This window comes from Psammomys obesus, unplaced genomic scaffold, assembly GCF_907164565.1.
Source record: "Psammomys obesus unplaced genomic scaffold, mPsaObe1.curated_primary_1811, whole genome shotgun sequence".
NCBI lineage: Eukaryota > Metazoa > Chordata > Mammalia > Rodentia > Muridae > Psammomys > Psammomys obesus.
The window spans coordinates 38335761-38355287 of record NW_026585644.1 but is presented as its reverse complement, the minus strand read 5'-3'; the positions used below and the strand labels follow the sequence as shown (position 1 = coordinate 38355287).

Genomic DNA, 19527 nt, shown 5'->3' with positions numbered 1-19527 from the left:
AACTTACCTGGAAATGGGGAAAAACCAGGTAGTGTTCACTAAATAAAACATTTCTGTGTAATGAAAAAAATTACATAAGATCCTACTGGCCTTGATTCGCTTGCCGCAGACTGGTAGTAGCTGCATGGACAATCTCAGCAGTCCTCTGAATGTCTGGGACCAGAAGAGTAAGTCCTTCTGGTTCTTGATCAGGTGCATCTGGTTTGACTCCTGTTTTAACATTTTCCCTCTTAGATCTAAATTATAAAAACAAAAAACAAAACAAAAAACAATCATGAAGGAAAAGTTAATTTTAAAACTGAGATAAAATGCTTTAATAACAGTAATTAAAAATGACAGAGTATGTATTACACCTGTCACATGTGATAAATAAGGAGGCTAGACAGATTCATTAATGTTTTGGAAGCCATAGATTAACACCTAAGACAACAAAACTATGAGTAGATTGTTCTTGTACAGTAAAAGGACAAAAACAAACAAACAAACAACAAAAAAGAAAAACATTACATAAGTATCAGGCTAATCAACTGAATGTTTGCTTTGCCCTTAGTCACACACTTACACGGCAATTTAAAAATACTACTTGTGTTTCATTGAATATGCTGATTTCTGACAACAAAATGTAGTATTTCAGAGCAAAAAGTAGGGCTACAAGGTCTCTTAACTAGACACAATGTGCAGCTGTTACAGCCTTTAACACCAAGTGTTAGTACAGAATCACTTCAAAGCATTGTTTTTAGGACCTAAAATGACCCAACATTGTATCAAATCATCACAACAGCACGGGATGATCACAGCAAGGTTTCAGTGTACAGGACACGGGTCAGATTTAAGATTCACTAAAAATCACAACTAAGTAATCTTTGGTTCTATTGCAACTCTTTTTTTTTTTTTAAATTTATTTACTTATTATTTATACAGCATTCTGCTTCCATGTGTCCCTGCAGGCCAGAAGATCAAAGATCTCACTATAGATGGTTGTGAACCCCCATGTGGTTGCTGGGAATTGAACTCAGGACCTTTGGAAGAACAGTGTTCTTAACCCCTGAGCCATCTCTCCAGCTCCTATTTGAACTCTTGACATATATTATTCATTTCATAAATAACTTTATTTAGATCTTCAAAATAAGTTATCCTTGTTAGCAGAAGTTTCAAAATAAAGAACATAGATGAATAAATAAAAATGTATGAAATCTTTTGAAGGCACAATCTAAACTGTATAGCATTTCCTCCCCCCCCCCCCCCCCAATACCTACCAATAAAAAGACTAGCCCTGGCTATCCTGGAACACACGCTGTAGATCAGGATGGCCTCAAACTCAGAGATCTGCCTACATCTGCCTCCCTTGCACTGGGATTAAAGGCATGTGCTAATATGCCTGGCTGAGAATAAATGTTTTAAATTAGCAAAATGCTGAAACAAAATAATATGCCATCTACAGACAAAAATGAACCTTACCACAAAGACAAAGCTGCTCAAAAGCAATTCTTTAACTCTATAGAGGGAAACAGTAAGTAGTCAACTAAGAAGCCACTCACACAGTGAGGAGCAAGTGAATACAGCATGGAGGCATGTGCTCTGGACTTGGTTCTAATGTGTCAAAACTGCCAACACCCACAGCTCATAGTCTAAGTAGGTAATGGTATCTACTATCTCTTACCCAGCAAGACCACTTAAATGAAAACAGATAGTGTGTCACTGGATCACTGTCCTTATCTTCCCTCATATGTAGGAAGTTAAAGAAAATAAATCAGCATATGTTGATTTATATGCTGCATATCACACTTCAGCATCAACCTCAATGTATCTATGTGTGTATGAAAACATCTGTGTTTACCTATAAGCAATGTTTTAAAGCTGAAATAGGAGATACTTTTACTTCTAGAGTAAACCAAGACATGGTGTCATTTGAAATTCTGAAGTAAAATTTAGCCTACAACTCAACAGTGAGACTGGCCGTTTCTTAATGAAGAAATTACTCTTGTAGAAAATCTCAAATCGGCTGCCAACTGTATCTATCTAAAGTTATAACCAACTTCAATTGCTGAGAGTAAACAATAGTACAAAGGTTCTTTACAATAACCATTCTTTATTTACAAGGACTTGCCTTTCCCAATTATAAGGGATTATCATTAAAAAAATAGTGAACTACTACAACACTGGATTATAATAAGGAGGCAGGAAGTTACTTAAGAAAACATTTGTTTGTAGCTAAAAATATTTAGATGATGTCCTAAGTCTCAAGCAACAGATCTACTAAACTCTTTGAAAAGATTTCATACTAATTTATCTCACCAAGCTAAGAAGGAACATATGAAAGTAAAATTTATTTTTTTTCCCTCCAGAAACATATATTCGTTTTGAGGAAACATCCTTTAATATAGAAAGTGAACTATATCAATGCAATTACATGCTTTATTGTGTTTTCCAGCCTGACATAAAGGTTATACTGGGGAAATCACTAATTTTTAATTTTTACTCTGGAGTATCAATACTGATTTCTTAAATGCAATTTTTAAAGGAAGATTACTGATAGGCAATTATAAAAGTATTACCAAGATATTAAGTTTTATGTTTTCTTAGAACCAAAATTAAGTTTTAAAAGCAATTCAAGATACTAGAGATTTAAGAAAATCAACAGCAAGTTCATAAAACAATTATATCACATTGAAGATGGTGGGAGAATCACAACGGTGTATTTTAGACGTTTACACACAGGTTATCAAAGAATTTTTACTTGGATAGTTGCTTTGTCAAAAATTTACATAAAAAAAAAAACAACTCCAATTGGTGATGGAATTGTCAAATAGAGGAAGGGTAAACACTACCTGCCTATCAGTGATTGCAGCCACTCATTGTCTGACATAAGTCCCTTGTCTACAGAAGCTGCAGGTTATTGTCAACCCATATGTAGGCCCAGCTCATGAAAAAAGGCCATACCTTAGCTCACATCCTGAAGTCTGTGTGAAAAGCTATTTGAGTTCAAGGCACCTAGCTGGAAGTAGGTCTCTGAGACTGACAATGGATCCAACATGGTAAGAGCAATCAGCGACGGCCGCTACCATGGCATCCGCTGCTTTGTGCATACGTTGAATCTGGTTGTGATCACTGCCCTGAAGAAATACGAGGAAGCAACTGAAGTTTCTACTATTACAAAAAATTATCTGTACACATTTGCCTCTATGCTGTGAATTCCAACTCAATTGCTAATAAAGTAAAGTTTGACTCCATGGATTAAATCTAACCTAGGATGTGAGCAAAATGGGTAAACCTGTCTCAAAACAAAAAGACTTAAAAAACTAAAACAAAACCAAAAAAATTTTGAGGCAAGTAAGATGACTTGGTTGGTAAAGGTACTGGCTAGAGCCTGATAACCTAAGTTACGCAGTGGGGATTCACATGGTGGAAGAAAAGAATTTACTCCCTCCAGCAAATCATCTTCTTACTGCCAGCTTTACCATGGCACTTGTACACCCACAAACACAAAATAAACAAAAATGCTATATATATTTCAACCCCCCCCCAGACCTTAACACTGTTATATTAATGGCCTTTATTAACACTACTGCCAAAATTAAGACAGATATTAATCTGGATATACTATATCCAAAGTATGTGGCTTTATAAAATGGAACACAGCTATTTTCTTGATAGTGCAAATGGGAAAACTTAGTTTAATCTCCTAAACACCTATTTCTAAAGGCAAAAGCACTACAGCATTGAAATAGCATTTAAAAAGCACAGCCATGTGAAGAAACTACTTGAAAGATGTAGAACTCCTGGAAACTAGCACCTATATCTACCCATGAAACAAATCCTATACTGTACCCCTCTCCATAAATATAAAGCCCTCTGCCAAAAATTATAAAGCAAATTAAGATTAAAAGCAAAAAGGGTTTTGTAAATAAATTTTTTAAAAAAATTTACTGTAAATAACTGTTTGCTTTCAATGTCTCCAGAAAGCATAAAATGAATTAGTAAAACATGCTCACAAGTGAGGGAAGGACCTCTGTGAGCTATGTCCCGATAACTTTATTTTTTTTAATGATTTATTTATTTGTTTATTATACAATGATCTGTCTGCATATACATCTGCACAGCCAGAAGAGGGCACCAGATCTTATTATAGATGGTTATGAGCCACCATGTGGTTGCTGGGAATTGCACTCAGGACCTTTGGAAGAATAGCTAATGCTCTTAACCTCTGAGCTATCTCTCTAGCCCTCCCAATAACTTTAAAACCTAGATTTTAACAGGACTTCTTTATAGTTTTATTTAAACTTTCTCTAACACACGTGCCACCTTAATTTTTAATGATTTAAATGAATGTGGAAGAGGGGCAGGCTTCCATGCCTTGGGAAGAATAAATGAACACCACTGGGAAGCATTTAAAACACAGGCACAAGGAAACTTTCTTGGTTTCTATACTAAATTATAGTCATTTTTAGCTTCAAAATATTAGGTCCTGAAAATCACCAGATACAGTAATGGTACTATGTGTGACTGCCAAATGGAGGTGACACAAATAACATGTCACCAGCTTACCAAGGGTCAACCCAACTTAACCAAAGAGAAATACCGGGGTTGGGGATTAAGTTCAGTGGAAGCAAGGGGAGATAAACAATAGCTTTATTGTTTTTAACACCACTAAAAATGTTGTCAGAGCCAGGTAAATCTCTCTAAGTTCCAGAACAGCCTGGAGTTCCAGGACAGTGCGGGCTACACAGCAAGACCCTGTTTAAACAGAAAAGAAAAGAAACAAACAAAAACACTGACAGACAACTGAATCTTCTTAAAGTCATTTTAAAAAGAAATGTCTAAAGATGTGGCTTCATCAAATGCTTTTTGATTAAGAAATCTGGACCTTCACGTTCTATGCCTCAGAGGCCGAGGCAGAACTAGGAGTTTTCCCAATAGAAACTGAAGTAGAAGATAAGGAATGGAAAAGCTTTGAACTTTTGCAAGGGAGTTTAAAACAAGAAAATCAGATTTCGGTTTTTGTTTTTTTTTTTTTTGTTTTTTGTTTTGTTTTTTTTTTTTGTTTCTTCAGAGAACAGTTCAAATAATCACCTGGCAACTTCAGTTACTTGTTTTTAAAGGAAATGGGGTCTCTCTTCTCTTCCTCCCTCCCTTCCCCCACCATCCTGAGTCAGGGTTTCTTTGTAGTCTTTGCTGCCTGGACTGGCTTTGTAAACCAGGAAGAGGTTTGAACTCACAGCAATCTGCCTGCCTCTGCCTCCCCAAGTGCTGGGATAAAAGGCATGCGCCACCATGCCTGGCTAGAAATGAGCTCTTTCTAACAAAATTTTGTTTAAGTATGATGGGTTTCTTTTCATTAGAAAGATCCTGTGAGAATACTAAGAAAAAGTGGAAATGATGCTTATTTGAGAACTGCCAAAGAAAAGTTTTATATTCAGAACACCTTATACTGAATGTTTCTTATGTTTTGTTCTTATAGCAATTAAGCCTAAATTTATTAGAAGCAAGTCTCTCTCTCAAATTTTTGGTGAAACGATGAAATACTAGATGCTGCAGAATGTTATTTGGCCGCTAGGGTCCAATAGTTAATATTTGCACAAACACAAAACAATCAGTTTGCTCCTTCCTCTAAAGTATTGAAAAGTCCACACTTACTCAAACCAAAGGGGTCCAAGATGACTTCACTGTATAAGCATTTTGTAGGTAACAGAATGAATTTTTACACTAGATGATTACATTGTCATTCAGGTGGAAATAATATGTACAGAAAAGCATAATGTACTAAATTATCCACACTATAAGCCCTTTTATTAAAAGGGACAAAGTTCTTTTTGAGGGGTGGTGATGGCGTGGTAGAATCCATCACTCTGTTGCACATACTGCCTTTGAACTTGCAAACTACCTGATTCAGCCTGTCAAGCAGCTAGGAGAAAGGCATTATAACATCTAGCTCTTCTTATTTTTACACATCTTAATTTATTTTATCTGTGTGAGTGCTTTGCCCACATGAATGCGGAACATATTTATGCCTGATGCCAACAGAGGACAGAGGAGGGTGCCAAGTCCACTGGAACTGGAGTTACAAATAGCTGCAAGTCACAATGTGGGTGCTGCGAACTGAATCTTGGTCCCTCTGCAAGATCAATGAATGTCTGTGCCTCTCTCAGTTTTTCAAAACAGGGTTTCTTTGTGTAGCTATGGCTGTCCCAGAACTCACTATGTAGACTAGGCTGGCCTTGAATTCAGAGATTTACTGCCTCTGACTCCCAGAGTGCTGGGATTACAGGTGGAAGCCACCACCAACCAGTGCAATAAATGCAATAAATGTTTTTAAACCATTGGGCTAGCTCTCTAGGAAATATTAAGTCTTAAAAATATTGTTTGAAGCTGGGTGTCATGGGACACATCTGTAGTCCCAAAACTCAGAGGCAGAGACAGACAGATCTCTGAGTTTGAGGCAAGCCTGGTCTACAAGATGAGTCCAGGACAGCCAAGGCTACACAGAGAAACCCTCTCCCAAAACTCTCTCCTCTCACCAAAGAAAAAGGGAGTCAGGTGAGAAGGCACATACCTTTAATCCCAGTACTCAAAGAGGCAGAGGAAGGAGAATCTCTCTGATTTCTAGGCCAGACTGGTTTACAAAGCGATTTCAGGACAGGCAGGGCTCTGATACATAGAGAAACTTGTCTTGGAAAAACAAAAACGAAACAAAATATGGTTTGTTTCTCTACTAATTATGATCTAATTAAAATGCATATCAATTGAAATATATATGTTGCCCTTTAATGCCCAATCATAGTTCTAATTTATAAATTCTTCAGGGAATGAAAAAGAATGTGCATAACAGAAAAACTATAAAATCAACATCTTACATACTTCCAAAAATAAGCAATACAAACTTTTTCAGATTTTATTTTATTTATTGTGTATATTTGTACATATGATATAAACATGGAGTGTAGTCATGTGCATGGAGTCATCTCGCTAGCCCAGGAGATGTTTTATAAATTACTTCATTGGGTTTCTCTTCAGGTCTTACACATCTTTTTCTTTTTAAATTTATAAAAATAATTTTAAACTCATTACCTAAACTTTAAATAATTTTCACACACTATAAATATCTGGCCTAAAATCTAGTGTACCCCAATACTACCATTTTGAATTCGTATGATAACAAACCTAACAGGTCTTTGGCAGCTAAGCTTAATTTAGTGAATACACTGAGGAATATCAGGAGTATACAATTAAAGCTGATCCAAGCATGGTGTCAAATGCCTTTAATCCCACCGTCAGTTCAATTTACAAGGCAAATTCCAGACGGATCAGGGCTATATATACACTAAGACTCTGTCTTTAGGACCATACCAGTAGTTACTACATTGTACTCTGTGAGAAATGAAACGCTATACCAGAAGTCACTCTTTTGAGTCATGAAGCCTGGCTTGTGCTCAAGAAACTATTAAGCATTGGACTGAAGCAAACACGTTATACTAACAAAAGTTAATTTAATCTGCCATCGGTGGGTGGGGGGAGGTACATACCAATTAACAGTTATCCAAATTCATGTTCAAGAAATTCTGGTTCTGATCCGTTATGATCAGTATGAAACTCAGTACAGTGGCACTGGCCATGTACAGCAATAAATATGTAATCTCAGGCTTTACACGATCACCTAACCATGTACACCTAATGCACATCGTTGTTATTTCTGATCTCTCTCCTGCCTTAGGCGGCTTTCCAAAATTCCACTAATAAACTCTGAAACAAACAAACAAACAAAAAGACTTGTACAAACAATTTCAAAAGTGGAGTACATATATATTTGAAATGCACTGTTGTATAGCTTCCCCCCTACCCACCCATCATACAAACACATGAAAAGAATTACCATCATTAACATCACGTGGCAGCTCTCTGAGCAGAGTATTATAGAAGTAGCTACATCTGTAGATTTTATTATGCCTATCCTATATTATATAGCTAATATCTGCTTATAAGTGAGTATAAACCATATGTGTCTTTCTGTTTCTGGGTCACCTCACTCAGGATGATCTTTTCTAGTTCTATTTGCCTGCAAATTTCATGATTTCCTTGTTTTTAATAGCTGAGTAGTATTCCACTGTGTAAATGTGCCACAATTTCTGTATCCATTCCTCTGTTGAGGGACATCTAGGTTGTTTCCAGATTCTGGCTATTAAAAATAAAGCTGCTATGAACATAGTTAGCACATGTCTTTGTTGACTGGTGGAGCATGTTTTGGGTATACCCAAGAGTGGTATAGCTGGATCTTGAGGTAGTGTTATTCCCAAATTTTTGAGAAAGCACCAGATTGATTTCCAAAGTGGTTGTACAAGTCTGCTCTCCCATCAGCAACGGAAGATGATTCCCTTTCTTCACATCCTTGTCAGCATGTGTTGTCACTTGAGTTTTTGATCTTATACTACCATTCTGATCGAGGTAATATGGAATCTCAGAGTTGTTTTGATTTGCATTTCCCTAATAACTAAGGATGTTGAGCATTTCTTCAAGTGTTTCTCTGCCATTCGATATTCCTCTGTTGAGAATTCTTTGTTTAGCTCTGTGCCCCATATGTTAATTGGATTATTTGGTTTATTGGTGTCTATTTTCTTGAGTTCTTTATATATTCTGGATATTAGCCCTCTTTCGAATGTAGGGTTGATGAAGATCTTTTCCCAGTCTGTAGGCAGTCTTTTTGTTCTGTTGACAGTGTCCTTTGCTTTATAGACGCTTTTCAGTTTCACAAGGTCCCATTTATTAATTGTAGATCTTAGAGCGTGAACTGTTGGTGTTCTCTACTCAGGATATACACTAAAATCCACAGGCCTAAAGAAGCTAAACATTAAGGAGGACCCTAGGGAGGATGCTTAAATCTCATTCAGAATGGCCAACAGGATAGACACAAGAAGTGGTAGAAGAGAAGAAACAAGATGGGAGCCTACTATAGAGGGTCCTCTGAAAGGATCCATCCAACAGGGGATTGAAGCAGATGCTGAGACTCACAGCTGAACTTTAGGCAGAGTGCAGGGAGTCTTATGGAAGAAAGGGTGTGGGGGGTAGGATATAAGGACATGGAGGGGACAGGATTCCCACAAGGAAACCAACAAGCTAAAAAATCTGAGCCCAGAAGGTCCTGCAAAAATTGATGCATCAACCAAGGACCACGAATGGAGAGGACCTAGGCCTCCTGCTCAGATGTACCGGATTGTCAGGTCAGTCTCCGTGTGGATTCCTGAGTAAGTGGAGCAGGGACTGCCTCTATCATGAACTTGGTTGCCTGCTCTTTGGTCACTTGCCAGGCCAAGGAGGAAGAGGATCCAGGTAGTCCTGATGAGACTTGACAAGCTATGGGTAGATGGCAAAGGAGGAGAACAGCCCCTGATAGGGTGGAAGAGGAAGGCAGAGTGGGATTGGGAGAAGTTGAGGGAGGGGGTTTCAATCGGGATATATAATGAATAAATTGTGAAAAAAAAGGATATATATATATATAATATATGTATATTTACATATATTTAAGCAATAGATATATATATATTGCTTTTACAATTTTTAAAAATAGTAGTTAGGTCTATACTATTAGTAATGGAGTTGTTGACACTCCCCAGCATGAGGAGGGATGGAGAAGAGAACCATAGGACCGTTACCTAGGAATCCAGCCATTATTCCGTCTGGTTCCCTAAGTCCCAGTTGTAAGAAATCCTGGGAAATGCCAGAGTATATAGGAAGTGTAAAGTTAACTTAAAGGGGAATTTCATAATACAGTTTCTAGGAAGCTGTTATCTATCACGGGATGAGACTTTATTTTGGCATCATCCACGTTCCTGCCAATACCCCCTTACCCATGCTCTGTAAGTAAATCCAATAAACTCGGTGGTTTGCTCCCAAAGTATCTCCTTAAAACATTAAAGAGTCATTCCCTAATGTTTGCAAATTATATTAATCCCTATTATGGAGTACTCTGAAATAAAAGCAGCTTTGGAATAACAAGAAAGACATGGCATAAAAAGTCACTGTGGCTAGACAGCAGGAAAATTCAGGATGTTGGGAATCACTATGGACAAGGAGACAAAATTCAAAAGGGTAAGCAGCATGTCATTTTAAAAGTCCAGCCATGCCATACAACTCTTAAGGTTCTGAAGAGAAGCACAAAACAACTCTAAACTGTAGCTGTATTTAAAAATGCAATCAAGGTTTGTGTTATTGTTAACTTTCTCTTCAATTAAGCCCAAATAAAGGAAACCGGAACATTTTCCCTTCCCTTCTTAAACTTTTTAGCTTGTCTTTATAAAATGCTTCTACCTTCTACAGGAATGAATCTCAGAACTCAGGAGGCAGAGGCAAGAATATCTCCTTCCCTGGGTCTACAAAGTGAGTTCCAGACCCTGTCTCAACAAAACAAAGCTAGACTATGAGTGTTGGTAAGACATGTATTAAGTTAATCACAGAGAGAAAGCTCCACTAAAGGAAAGTTCTTGGTAAAGCCTAAGGTAATTCTTTAGTTTGTTAAATTTCCTCATTTAAAACACAATAGTATCAAAGACTATTTCTATTTATTCCCATTATACTTTTACTTTTCTACTTTCATGTAACGTGTCATTTTGCTTTAGCACTCCCTCCCCTTCCTCAGCATCTCCTCCCCCCTTTTTGTAGTATTGCTGCACAATTTCCTCTGAGATTGAAACATCCCCTCCCACAAGAAAGCTCCTTAAGCAAGAAGTCCCTGAAAATGACCAGATTTACTAGGCCCCTCCCTGTCAGAGTAAGCAATAAAAGCTGAGAGTACCTCATAGAGGCAAGGAGCTGAGCTGTAAAGACAATTCAGACAAGCTGCCTGGAAAAGATTTCAAATAACTGAGATGCCTGGAAAGGACACCATGCAACACACTGAGCTGCCTGCAGGCAGTGTGTTCTAGGTTTCCCAGCTTTGGTGAGCTGTCACCCACGCTGGGGTAGGCTTTGGTGATGCAGCTGTATTTGAGTCATTTCTGTTCCAGAACTCACTCCAATATGAGTGAGTTCCCTCACTCATATTCCTGAAAGTAACTCCCAGTTAAACTCATGGTTCAGGGCTGAAAGGATGGCTTAGCAGTTAAGGGCACAGCTGCTCTTCCAAAGGTCCTGAGTTCAATTCCTAGTACCCACATGTCACCTCACAACTGTCTATAATTCTAGTTCCAGGAGATCTGGCACCCGCATAGAGGCATACATTCAGGTAGAAAACCAATGTACATAAAATAATAAACAAATCCTTAAACTCATGGTTCATCAAGTTGGACTTTGATGGTATCTTACTTTCCTCTGTTGTGAGCTCCCTATCTGGGTGGAGTAGATATATGTACTGCATCTCCCCAGGAAAGGTTTGGTCATGGAACAGGTCTCTCATCTTGCTTCACAGCTTACAGCCACCTTATATACATATAAACACTAAAATCTACATGAGGGAAATCTACAAAGGGTTTGTCTTTCTAAGTCTGCTTATTATAATACTTTCCAAATCCATCCACTTTCCTGCAAATTTCACAATTTTACTCTTTGAAGCTGAACTGAATTCCATTGTGTATATGTACACACATTTTGACTATCCATTCATTCAGCTGGTTTAAATTTTCTGCTATTATGAACAATGCAGCAATACACATAGCAGTACATATCCTCTGTAGAAGGAGATAGAGTCCTTGAGGCATGTACCATGGAGCAGCACAGCTAGGTCATACGGTAGTTCTACTTTTATGTTTTTGTAAGAACCTTTATAATGATTCCCAAAATAGTAGGATGGAATCTCAAAAGTTGTTTGCATTTCCTTGTTAGCTAAAGGATGTTGAATATTTTTACAGGATTGGCCATTTTTGTTTTTTCATTTTTTAATAAACATGTTCAGAAGAGTCAAATTACAGTAATGAAAAAGATGCTAGGAGATATCAGGCATGACAGTTGGGATGAGGGCTTCATTGCAAATTTTGTAAATTTTTGGTGATCAAATCATTATATGACTTCTTTATGGTTGGGATTAAAGGAATCTTTTAACATGCATTAGAGTTTATAAAACTGCACAGCAAAAGAAAAAAAAAGATGAAATTCAATCAATAATTGTGAACTTATTAAAAATTAACAATTATACCATCCTTTACTATGTGAAACAGTATTTTAAGCTTTTTAAAAAAAAAAATCAACTGATGTTTCAGAGTTCTTTCTATATCTAGAAACACAAATACAGAGCTACTTTATTAACTCCTACTGCTGCTTGATTTTACATCTATGCACACACTTTTATCTAAATAATCCTCTGCTGATGACCACTGTAATTATTTTTTCTGTTTTTAAGAACAATGAGAATGGGGCTGAAGAGATGGATCAGCAGTTAAAAACACTGACCTCTGCAGAGGAACTACATTCGGTTCTTAGCACCCACATGACAGTTAAAAGCCATCTATTAACTACAGTCTCAGAAGATCTGACACCATCTTCTAATATACTGTGGCAAATAAACACATGTAGCTGAAAGGGTTAGACTAACTTTGTAACCTGTATGTCTTCTAAAGCCTATAGCTTTGAGTTTTAGGTTCAGGTTAAGCTAAAGCCTCTTAGTACCTTTCCAGATATAAAAAAAAAAAAGGCAAGCAAGCAATGACCTTCACTCAGCAAAAAAAAAAAAAGGACCAGATCCTTGTCTTTGAGATAGCATTTCTTAGCAATGAATCCAGACTTCTTCTGAGTAGCTTTTGACCTGCAGCCAAAAGTTTGCAGCCCCTAATCTTCAAGGATGAGCTAACCACCCCCACCTTAAATTGCAGCTGCATCCACACTTGGCAGGACTGGCCAAGCTTGAGCACCTAAGACTAACCAATTATCTTACTTTATAGCTTCCTCATCCAATCCTAAATTGCCAAGACTGCAACTTCAAATCTCCCGAACTTTTTCTTTTAAAAACCTAAAGGCCTTTGTCTCCGGGTGCCACTCTTTGCTGACTGGCAGGGGTGACCCCACTGCGCAATGGTTAATAAACCTCCTGCTTTTGCAACGAGTCGTGGTCTGGGGGAGTTTCTGGGAAGGGCGCGATCTTAAACTCCTGAGCTGTGAGACCCCAGGTCTTACATAGCAAACACTCAAAACACATAAAAAAATAAACCTATTAAAAAAATAATTATGCTTCTTCCTTGAGAATGTGAGTTAACACATTCCTAAGAGAAATAAACTATTTTATTCAGATTAGTTTATTTTAATCTTAATTTTCCATTTATGGCGAACAGCATTGTTTCCAACATGGTGTTTCCTCTTTAAATAAAACGTGAAGATTTTCTAAAAATGTACTGGGTTAAGACAAATTTTAAGTGACAGGATAGGTGTTTAAGATGCAAACTCTTCTTTACTTACCAGGAGCTCTGGAGTCTGACAAAAAACTTCCACTAAAAAATTTATCTTCAGTTCTCATACTGAAAACTATCTGACCTGATTAGTCAATAAAATTCCATTCTCACAAGAGCTCACTCTGCGATCTAGGCATATTCCAAAATAATATATGCACAGAGCTTCATAAAAAGGTTTGTTTTTAAAACTTACTAGCTGTTTCCTCAGTTTCCTACATTTACTACCTTAATTTGAATGCACAGTCTAACATTTTCATTCCTGCCTCCTGTATAGTCACACACTTTGTTACAATGTCTCAAATGACTGGGCCTAACTTAGAGCTGATAGCTTTCTGCCAAAGCAGTAGGCTCCCTTTCACAGATCTTCTGGTTTCCATGGCATTTTCCATGCTGCTGAGGAGGATCCCTAGCAAACTTAAAGTGTCAGTTAAAAAAAAGGTCAAGATTTATTTTTTTATTTATGTGTGTTTTGTTTACATGCATATATGTGCACCACACTGTATGCCTGTGTAGGTCAGAAGAGGGCATCCAAGTCCCTGGAACTGGAGATACACACTTTTGTGAGCTTCCATGTGGGTGATGGGAACTGAATCTGAGTCCTTTGTAAGAATATCATGTACTTTTAGCTGCTAAGCCACCTCTCCAGCCCCATGATTGCTTTTAAAATCAAATGTCTTAAACATGAAGCACATTTCTACCTGCAAACTCTTTATCAAGCCCATAATTTAAAAGTAAGAATGCTAGCTACCTAACACCAAATTTCTCAGTTACAATTCTCACTACACAATTGCTGAGATGGAAAGTTCTTTCATGACCTTATTCCCATTACAACTATTCAACCACATTAAGAGATCATCAATCTGTAACAGAAATCAGATTACATAGTTATGGAAAATTTTCAATTACATTTTATTTGATCGAGGTGGGCATATATGTGCCTTGGTATGTATGTAAGGGACAGAGGCCAACCTGTATGAGCTGGTTCTCTCCTTCTACCATGTAGGTCATCCTAGGGATCAAACTCAAGTCAGCAGATTTATCAGTGAGTGCCTTTACTTGCTGGAGCCACCTTGCCAGCCCTCATCATGTTTACAGTAAGTGATCTGTGATCTTTTATCATCTTTATCATGATTTCTCTCTAGCGTTATCTCCTATATACATTTAACAAACATGCTTAGGTTCCCTGCATAAGAAATGATTTCTTTCAGTGCTCACATTTTTTTTTTTCACAGTGTGAAATACAAATACCCGTGTATCATTCACTTACCCAATCCCTACTTATCTTGACAGGGTGAGTGAACATTAGAATTATTAGGTAAGTCTGTGTCCCTGAGCTATGTCCTCAACTCCAATGCCTCCTTCCTCTTAAGTTTAGGATAGTTCTCTTGCAGTGTCCTATATTTCTAGTACTCTGTGCACAATTTAATAAAAATGCCTAGCTACTATTTCCTCCACTTATATATCAGCCCCTTGGGAAAAGTTTCCTATTTTCTTGTTAGGCTACCATAAATCTTTAATAAAATCTCTAGACTAAATCAATATTGTCTGAGCAGGACAGATATCACTTATCACTTCAGTTATCATGCTATCCTAATGCACAGATTAGACAGATGGCAATGACTTTCATCGATAACTTGCCTCTCTACGTTCTCAGCAGTAGTTTTCCATGTCTTCTTTATAAAAGATTTTTGGATTAGCAACATGCTAACACACAGAATCTCCTACCACACTGAATTAGGCTTAACCATTGGTATCAAAATAGGATAATCTCAATTAAGTTATTCCACTTAATTATTTCAACTTTTCTCATTCATCAGTTGAAAATAAAAAATCCAAATATCACATACAAAATACGCAACTTCAATGAAAATCATTGCATGCAACTACCACCTTCAAAAGCGGAGATCCACAGAATACAATTTCTTTTATGATAATAAAAGTTAAATACAACAAAATAAAAAAAATAAAAGTTATATATGCTTGGTTAAAAGAAAGAATTTTTTTAAAAAAGATAGGCAGGCGGTGTTTTAAGTCTTAAGCATTGGCAGACTAAAGAATAAATTTTACTGTTTGTGTGAAATTGAAACTAAACTTTGTGTTGAGTCTTGAATGGGAAGTAGGGATGGAACTAAGCCCTGAGTGCCTTCTCTAAGCAAACACCCTCCTCCTATGACAGAAACCACTGGGATCTCAAGCAACATTTACAATCTTAACAGAAACACCCAGTAAAGGACAGCTACTAAAATCAGTAACTATCTCTTTGTGGAGATAAAATAACAGAAGAGACAAGCTCTGTGAACAGTTACTGTGGTTTCACACGTATGCTTTGTTGTTATGTGAGTCTCAAATCTGAGGTAGAATGTGTTTTCTAGCTGAGTCACTTTTCCAGATAACTGAAAAACAAATTCAGTTTATCTAAAATTAATGTTTCCTAGTGAAAGAATACATTTTTACAGGGAAGCCAAAAATCCATTCAAATGATTATATAATACTTGATGTATGAGAAGGATTAAGAAAAACAAATATAGCCAGGTGTGGTGGCATATGCTTTTAATCCCAGTACTTGGGAGGCAGAGGCAGGTAGATCTCTGTGAGTTCCAGGCCAGCCTGGTCTACATAGAGAGTCCAGGACAGCCAAGGCTACACAGAGAAACCCTGTCTCAAAATAATCTAAACAAACAAAAAGGAAAAAGGAAGGAAGGAAGGAAGGAAAGAAGGAAGGAAGGAAGGAAGGAAGGGAGGGAGGGAGTGAGGGAGGGAGGGAAGGAAGGCAAGCAAGCAAATATAAACAGAGGCGTATCTTAAATAATATTTTGAACCTAAAGAGATCAACCTGCCTCTGCCTCCCAGAATGTTAGGGTTAAAAGCATGCACAACCACTACACCTGGCACAGAGGTGGTATTTTTGTTGTTTAGTTACAAGCAAATATAGTTATACCAAACATAAAATAAGGTATACCTACATGGTCACTCAAGGGGGTGTCGATTAAGCTTTGTGATACAGGTGCATAGGTATAATATATGAATAGATACATATTCATTAGGGTGACATATTGCTTGTGTTTATTTATATATGTGTGCATATTTTTAAATAGTATATGTCAATAACAAAGAAAAACTAAAAAACAACCATACAACTATTTTTAAACCGTTTAAAGGCAAGGTCAAGAAAACCAAACATGGCACTGTACCTTAAGCGGTTGGTGTAGGTATCAACACAGGTCTTCATTTTCGCCAATAATGTACCAACAGAAGTCTGACATTCTGACTGTTCTTCTTCTTCTTCACCATTCTCTGTAGAAAGAGGCAACAACAGCGGCACCATAGATGTGCAAGAAGCAATGGCCCGGAGCAATTCTAGCAGAGCCCGGTAGAGCGGCACATGTCTTGCCATGTCCAGAACTACACAGGGAAAAAGGAGAAAGCGTAAGTGAGAATACACGCCACACAAACAGCATCAACATCAGTGCTGTGATGACCTGATCTTAGGGTTAATGGTTGGGATTGGACCAACACACATGAGGCACCACTGCACTTCAGGAAAAATCAGAAAGATATAGAGTAGGGTAAACAGGAATGGTGCTAATAACTATTTGTTATGTTACATACAAAATGATTAAGTAGCCCAGATAATACACTATTACAGATAGTACAGTATGAAAACAATTGCATCATTTAAGTTGAAACAATGATGTCATCTCATAGTTGACATTATAACAATCTCAAGACTTCAACTTACTAAAAGTCTTTCAACAAGGGAACATTCTAGTTAGCAAAAATTAGTTAGCTCTTGCCTCGTGAGGTAACTTCTTCCAACACCAATTATTGAATAGCCATTTTACGAGCATTTTTAGAAAAATGATGCTAATCAAACTGAGAACACAGCAGTGAAAAAAACTACCTCATGATTCTACATGAAGACAAATCAGCCACAATATTTTGGGACATTGCTAAGTATTGTAAGTCTTATGCAGAAAATTAAAATACAACGGAGAACTGTGGGAATAGAAAGTAGATGGCGAATTGTCTCAATGTGTACACAGGGCATCAATACGGGAGGATAAGGCATCATCATCTAGAATCCTGGTCTTTTTCTATGGCAATTACTGTAGAAGGAAGCAGCTGGATCATGTCAGTTCTGATGAGATGGTTGTAGAGAAGGCTACTTAATGATGCATAGTTCTAATGGACAGATAGTTCATAGTTAATTTCCAGGTCAGGGAAGCCTGGGCCACTGAGATGACTTGGTGGGTAAAGGCACTTACTGCTAATACAAAGCTGATGACCCAACGTCAATAACCAAAACTGATGCAAATGTGGAAGGAGAGAACCTACTCCATAAAGCTATTCTCTGACCTCCAAACACATGCTATGGTGTGAATATACACATACACTGACACATGCACATAGAGAGATAGAGAGACAGAGAGAAGAAGAGGAGGAGGAGGAGAAGCGAGAACATAAATTAAATAATGGATAGAAGGCAGGAAGATTTGGTGTTCAAAGCAACCATCAAGCTACCTGGTAATCTCAAGGCTGGCTAGGTTACAGGAGCTACAGCTGCGTTTTTGTTTTTGTTTGTTTGTTTGTTTGTTTGTTTGTTTGTTTTTGGGGTGGAGCAACAGAGAAACAAGACTTTACACCTCCAGTGAGGAGAAATAGGAAAGTTTCTCTTTGGCTATCTGCCCTCTATCCCAAACGTGTGCAGAATGTGCCCCTTTTTTGAAAATGGATTCTCTATTTGGAAAACAGAATTCAAAGTGGATGTGAATACTAGGGACTGAAGGCTTAAGCAGGAAATAGAAGCGGGGGAATGAGAAGAGAAAGGATAATATAGTGGGCAAACAAAAACTAAAGATGCATGAAAGAGCCTTATGGAAGCACACTACTTTGTAAGCTATTTTTTAAAATACAGTAATAATGACAATAATGAATTTAAAAGTGTTTGAACATAGCACTCTACATGGGTGAACAATGCTTCATCCAGAAGACATGAATTATTAAAAGAGAACCCACTGCCAAGTTTAGAATATCTTGTTATAAGTTATTGGTCAGAGAGACCACAAAGTTCCCTAAAACAACAAAGGCTATTTTCTTGGTTGCTCATCATAGCTAGTACTAAAGATACAACAAAATTGGTTGTTTGACACAGAGAAATCAGTCTGGAACTGATCTGAAATCTTCTTCCGGGTGGCTACCTCTCAGAGTGCCAAAAGGTGCTATGCAGGTGACTGGGGAAGAAAAGCAGTAGATCCTGACTTGCCACACAAGATGTCTATGGGTGCAATAGTGGCAAAATGGTTATGGGGATAACCAACTAGTTTTTTATTGGACTTGAGCCCTGCTCCACAGGGGAGAATTCGTGCTGGGTACTGTAAAGTTAGCCAAAATCTAGGAACGACCCTGGGGGTTGAAAGGGACAAGCTCCTAGTATTTTGCTAACTAAACATATTATCAAACTATCTTATGAAGTATTATGTTTCTAGCCATAGATTACTGCCATTCTCAATCTTGGTCAGAGAAGCTTCTTTTTACACTGGACAGTAGTTAATATAAAGATTCATAACTGGCCAAAGTGCTGAGAATAAGTAATTTTTCTAAATGGGACATCTTTATTAATTTTCCCAAGGTTTAAGGAACATCATGAAAGAAGGGGACAGAAGAATGTAAGAGATAAAAACAGGGTGGAAGTACATGAGCTATCGTCTTGAAATGACGTGGTCATTGTACTAATGCATTCACAACAGATATGGTTATGTGTACAAGGTATACACTTAACATCTCAGTACTTATAAGGAAGAAGCTGAGAAGACTTCACCTCTGTTGGCAATTATTGGCTGCGGGGAAAGGAATTCACTTTTCTTTGAGTATGTAACTTCTATTTTTTTTTTTAAACATTTTCTAACCAAACCCATAACCCTACTCTAATCAAGATAAAAGAATCCCCAAATCTGGAAAGTCTTGGAAGAAACTAACCAGTTCTCTTGCCAAGTGAGATGATCACAACAGACAAAAGAATACTAAGACATCACAAAAGAAAGACAATTAAAAAAATGTGATGACTAAAAGCAACAGGCTAGCCTAGACTGGATACCAAGATAGAAATCAGATGTGGAAAAAAGAGAAGAGAAGAGAAGAGAAGAGAAGAGAAGAGAAGAGAAGAGAA

General features: G+C 37.5%; 1 protein-coding gene across 10 annotated transcripts in view; it reads right to left on the bottom strand.

Moving 5' to 3' along the window:
* The window catches only part of Birc6 (baculoviral IAP repeat containing 6), a 186133-nt gene that overhangs the window by 18715 nt on the left and 147891 nt on the right, over positions 1 to 19527 (bottom strand). For 9 of the 10 annotated variants that reach the window (XM_055618178.1, XM_055618192.1, XM_055618201.1 and 6 more), the window contains 2 exons: positions 16553 to 16763; positions 91 to 236 (listed from right to left, as the gene is read on the bottom strand). In XM_055618178.1, coding sequence (XP_055474153.1) covers positions 91 to 236; positions 16553 to 16763 — 357 coding nt within the window. Of the gene's footprint in view, positions 1 to 90; positions 237 to 2940; positions 3114 to 16552; positions 16764 to 19527 lie in introns of those variants that run through there. The other variant, XR_008721423.1, reaches the window with a different exon arrangement.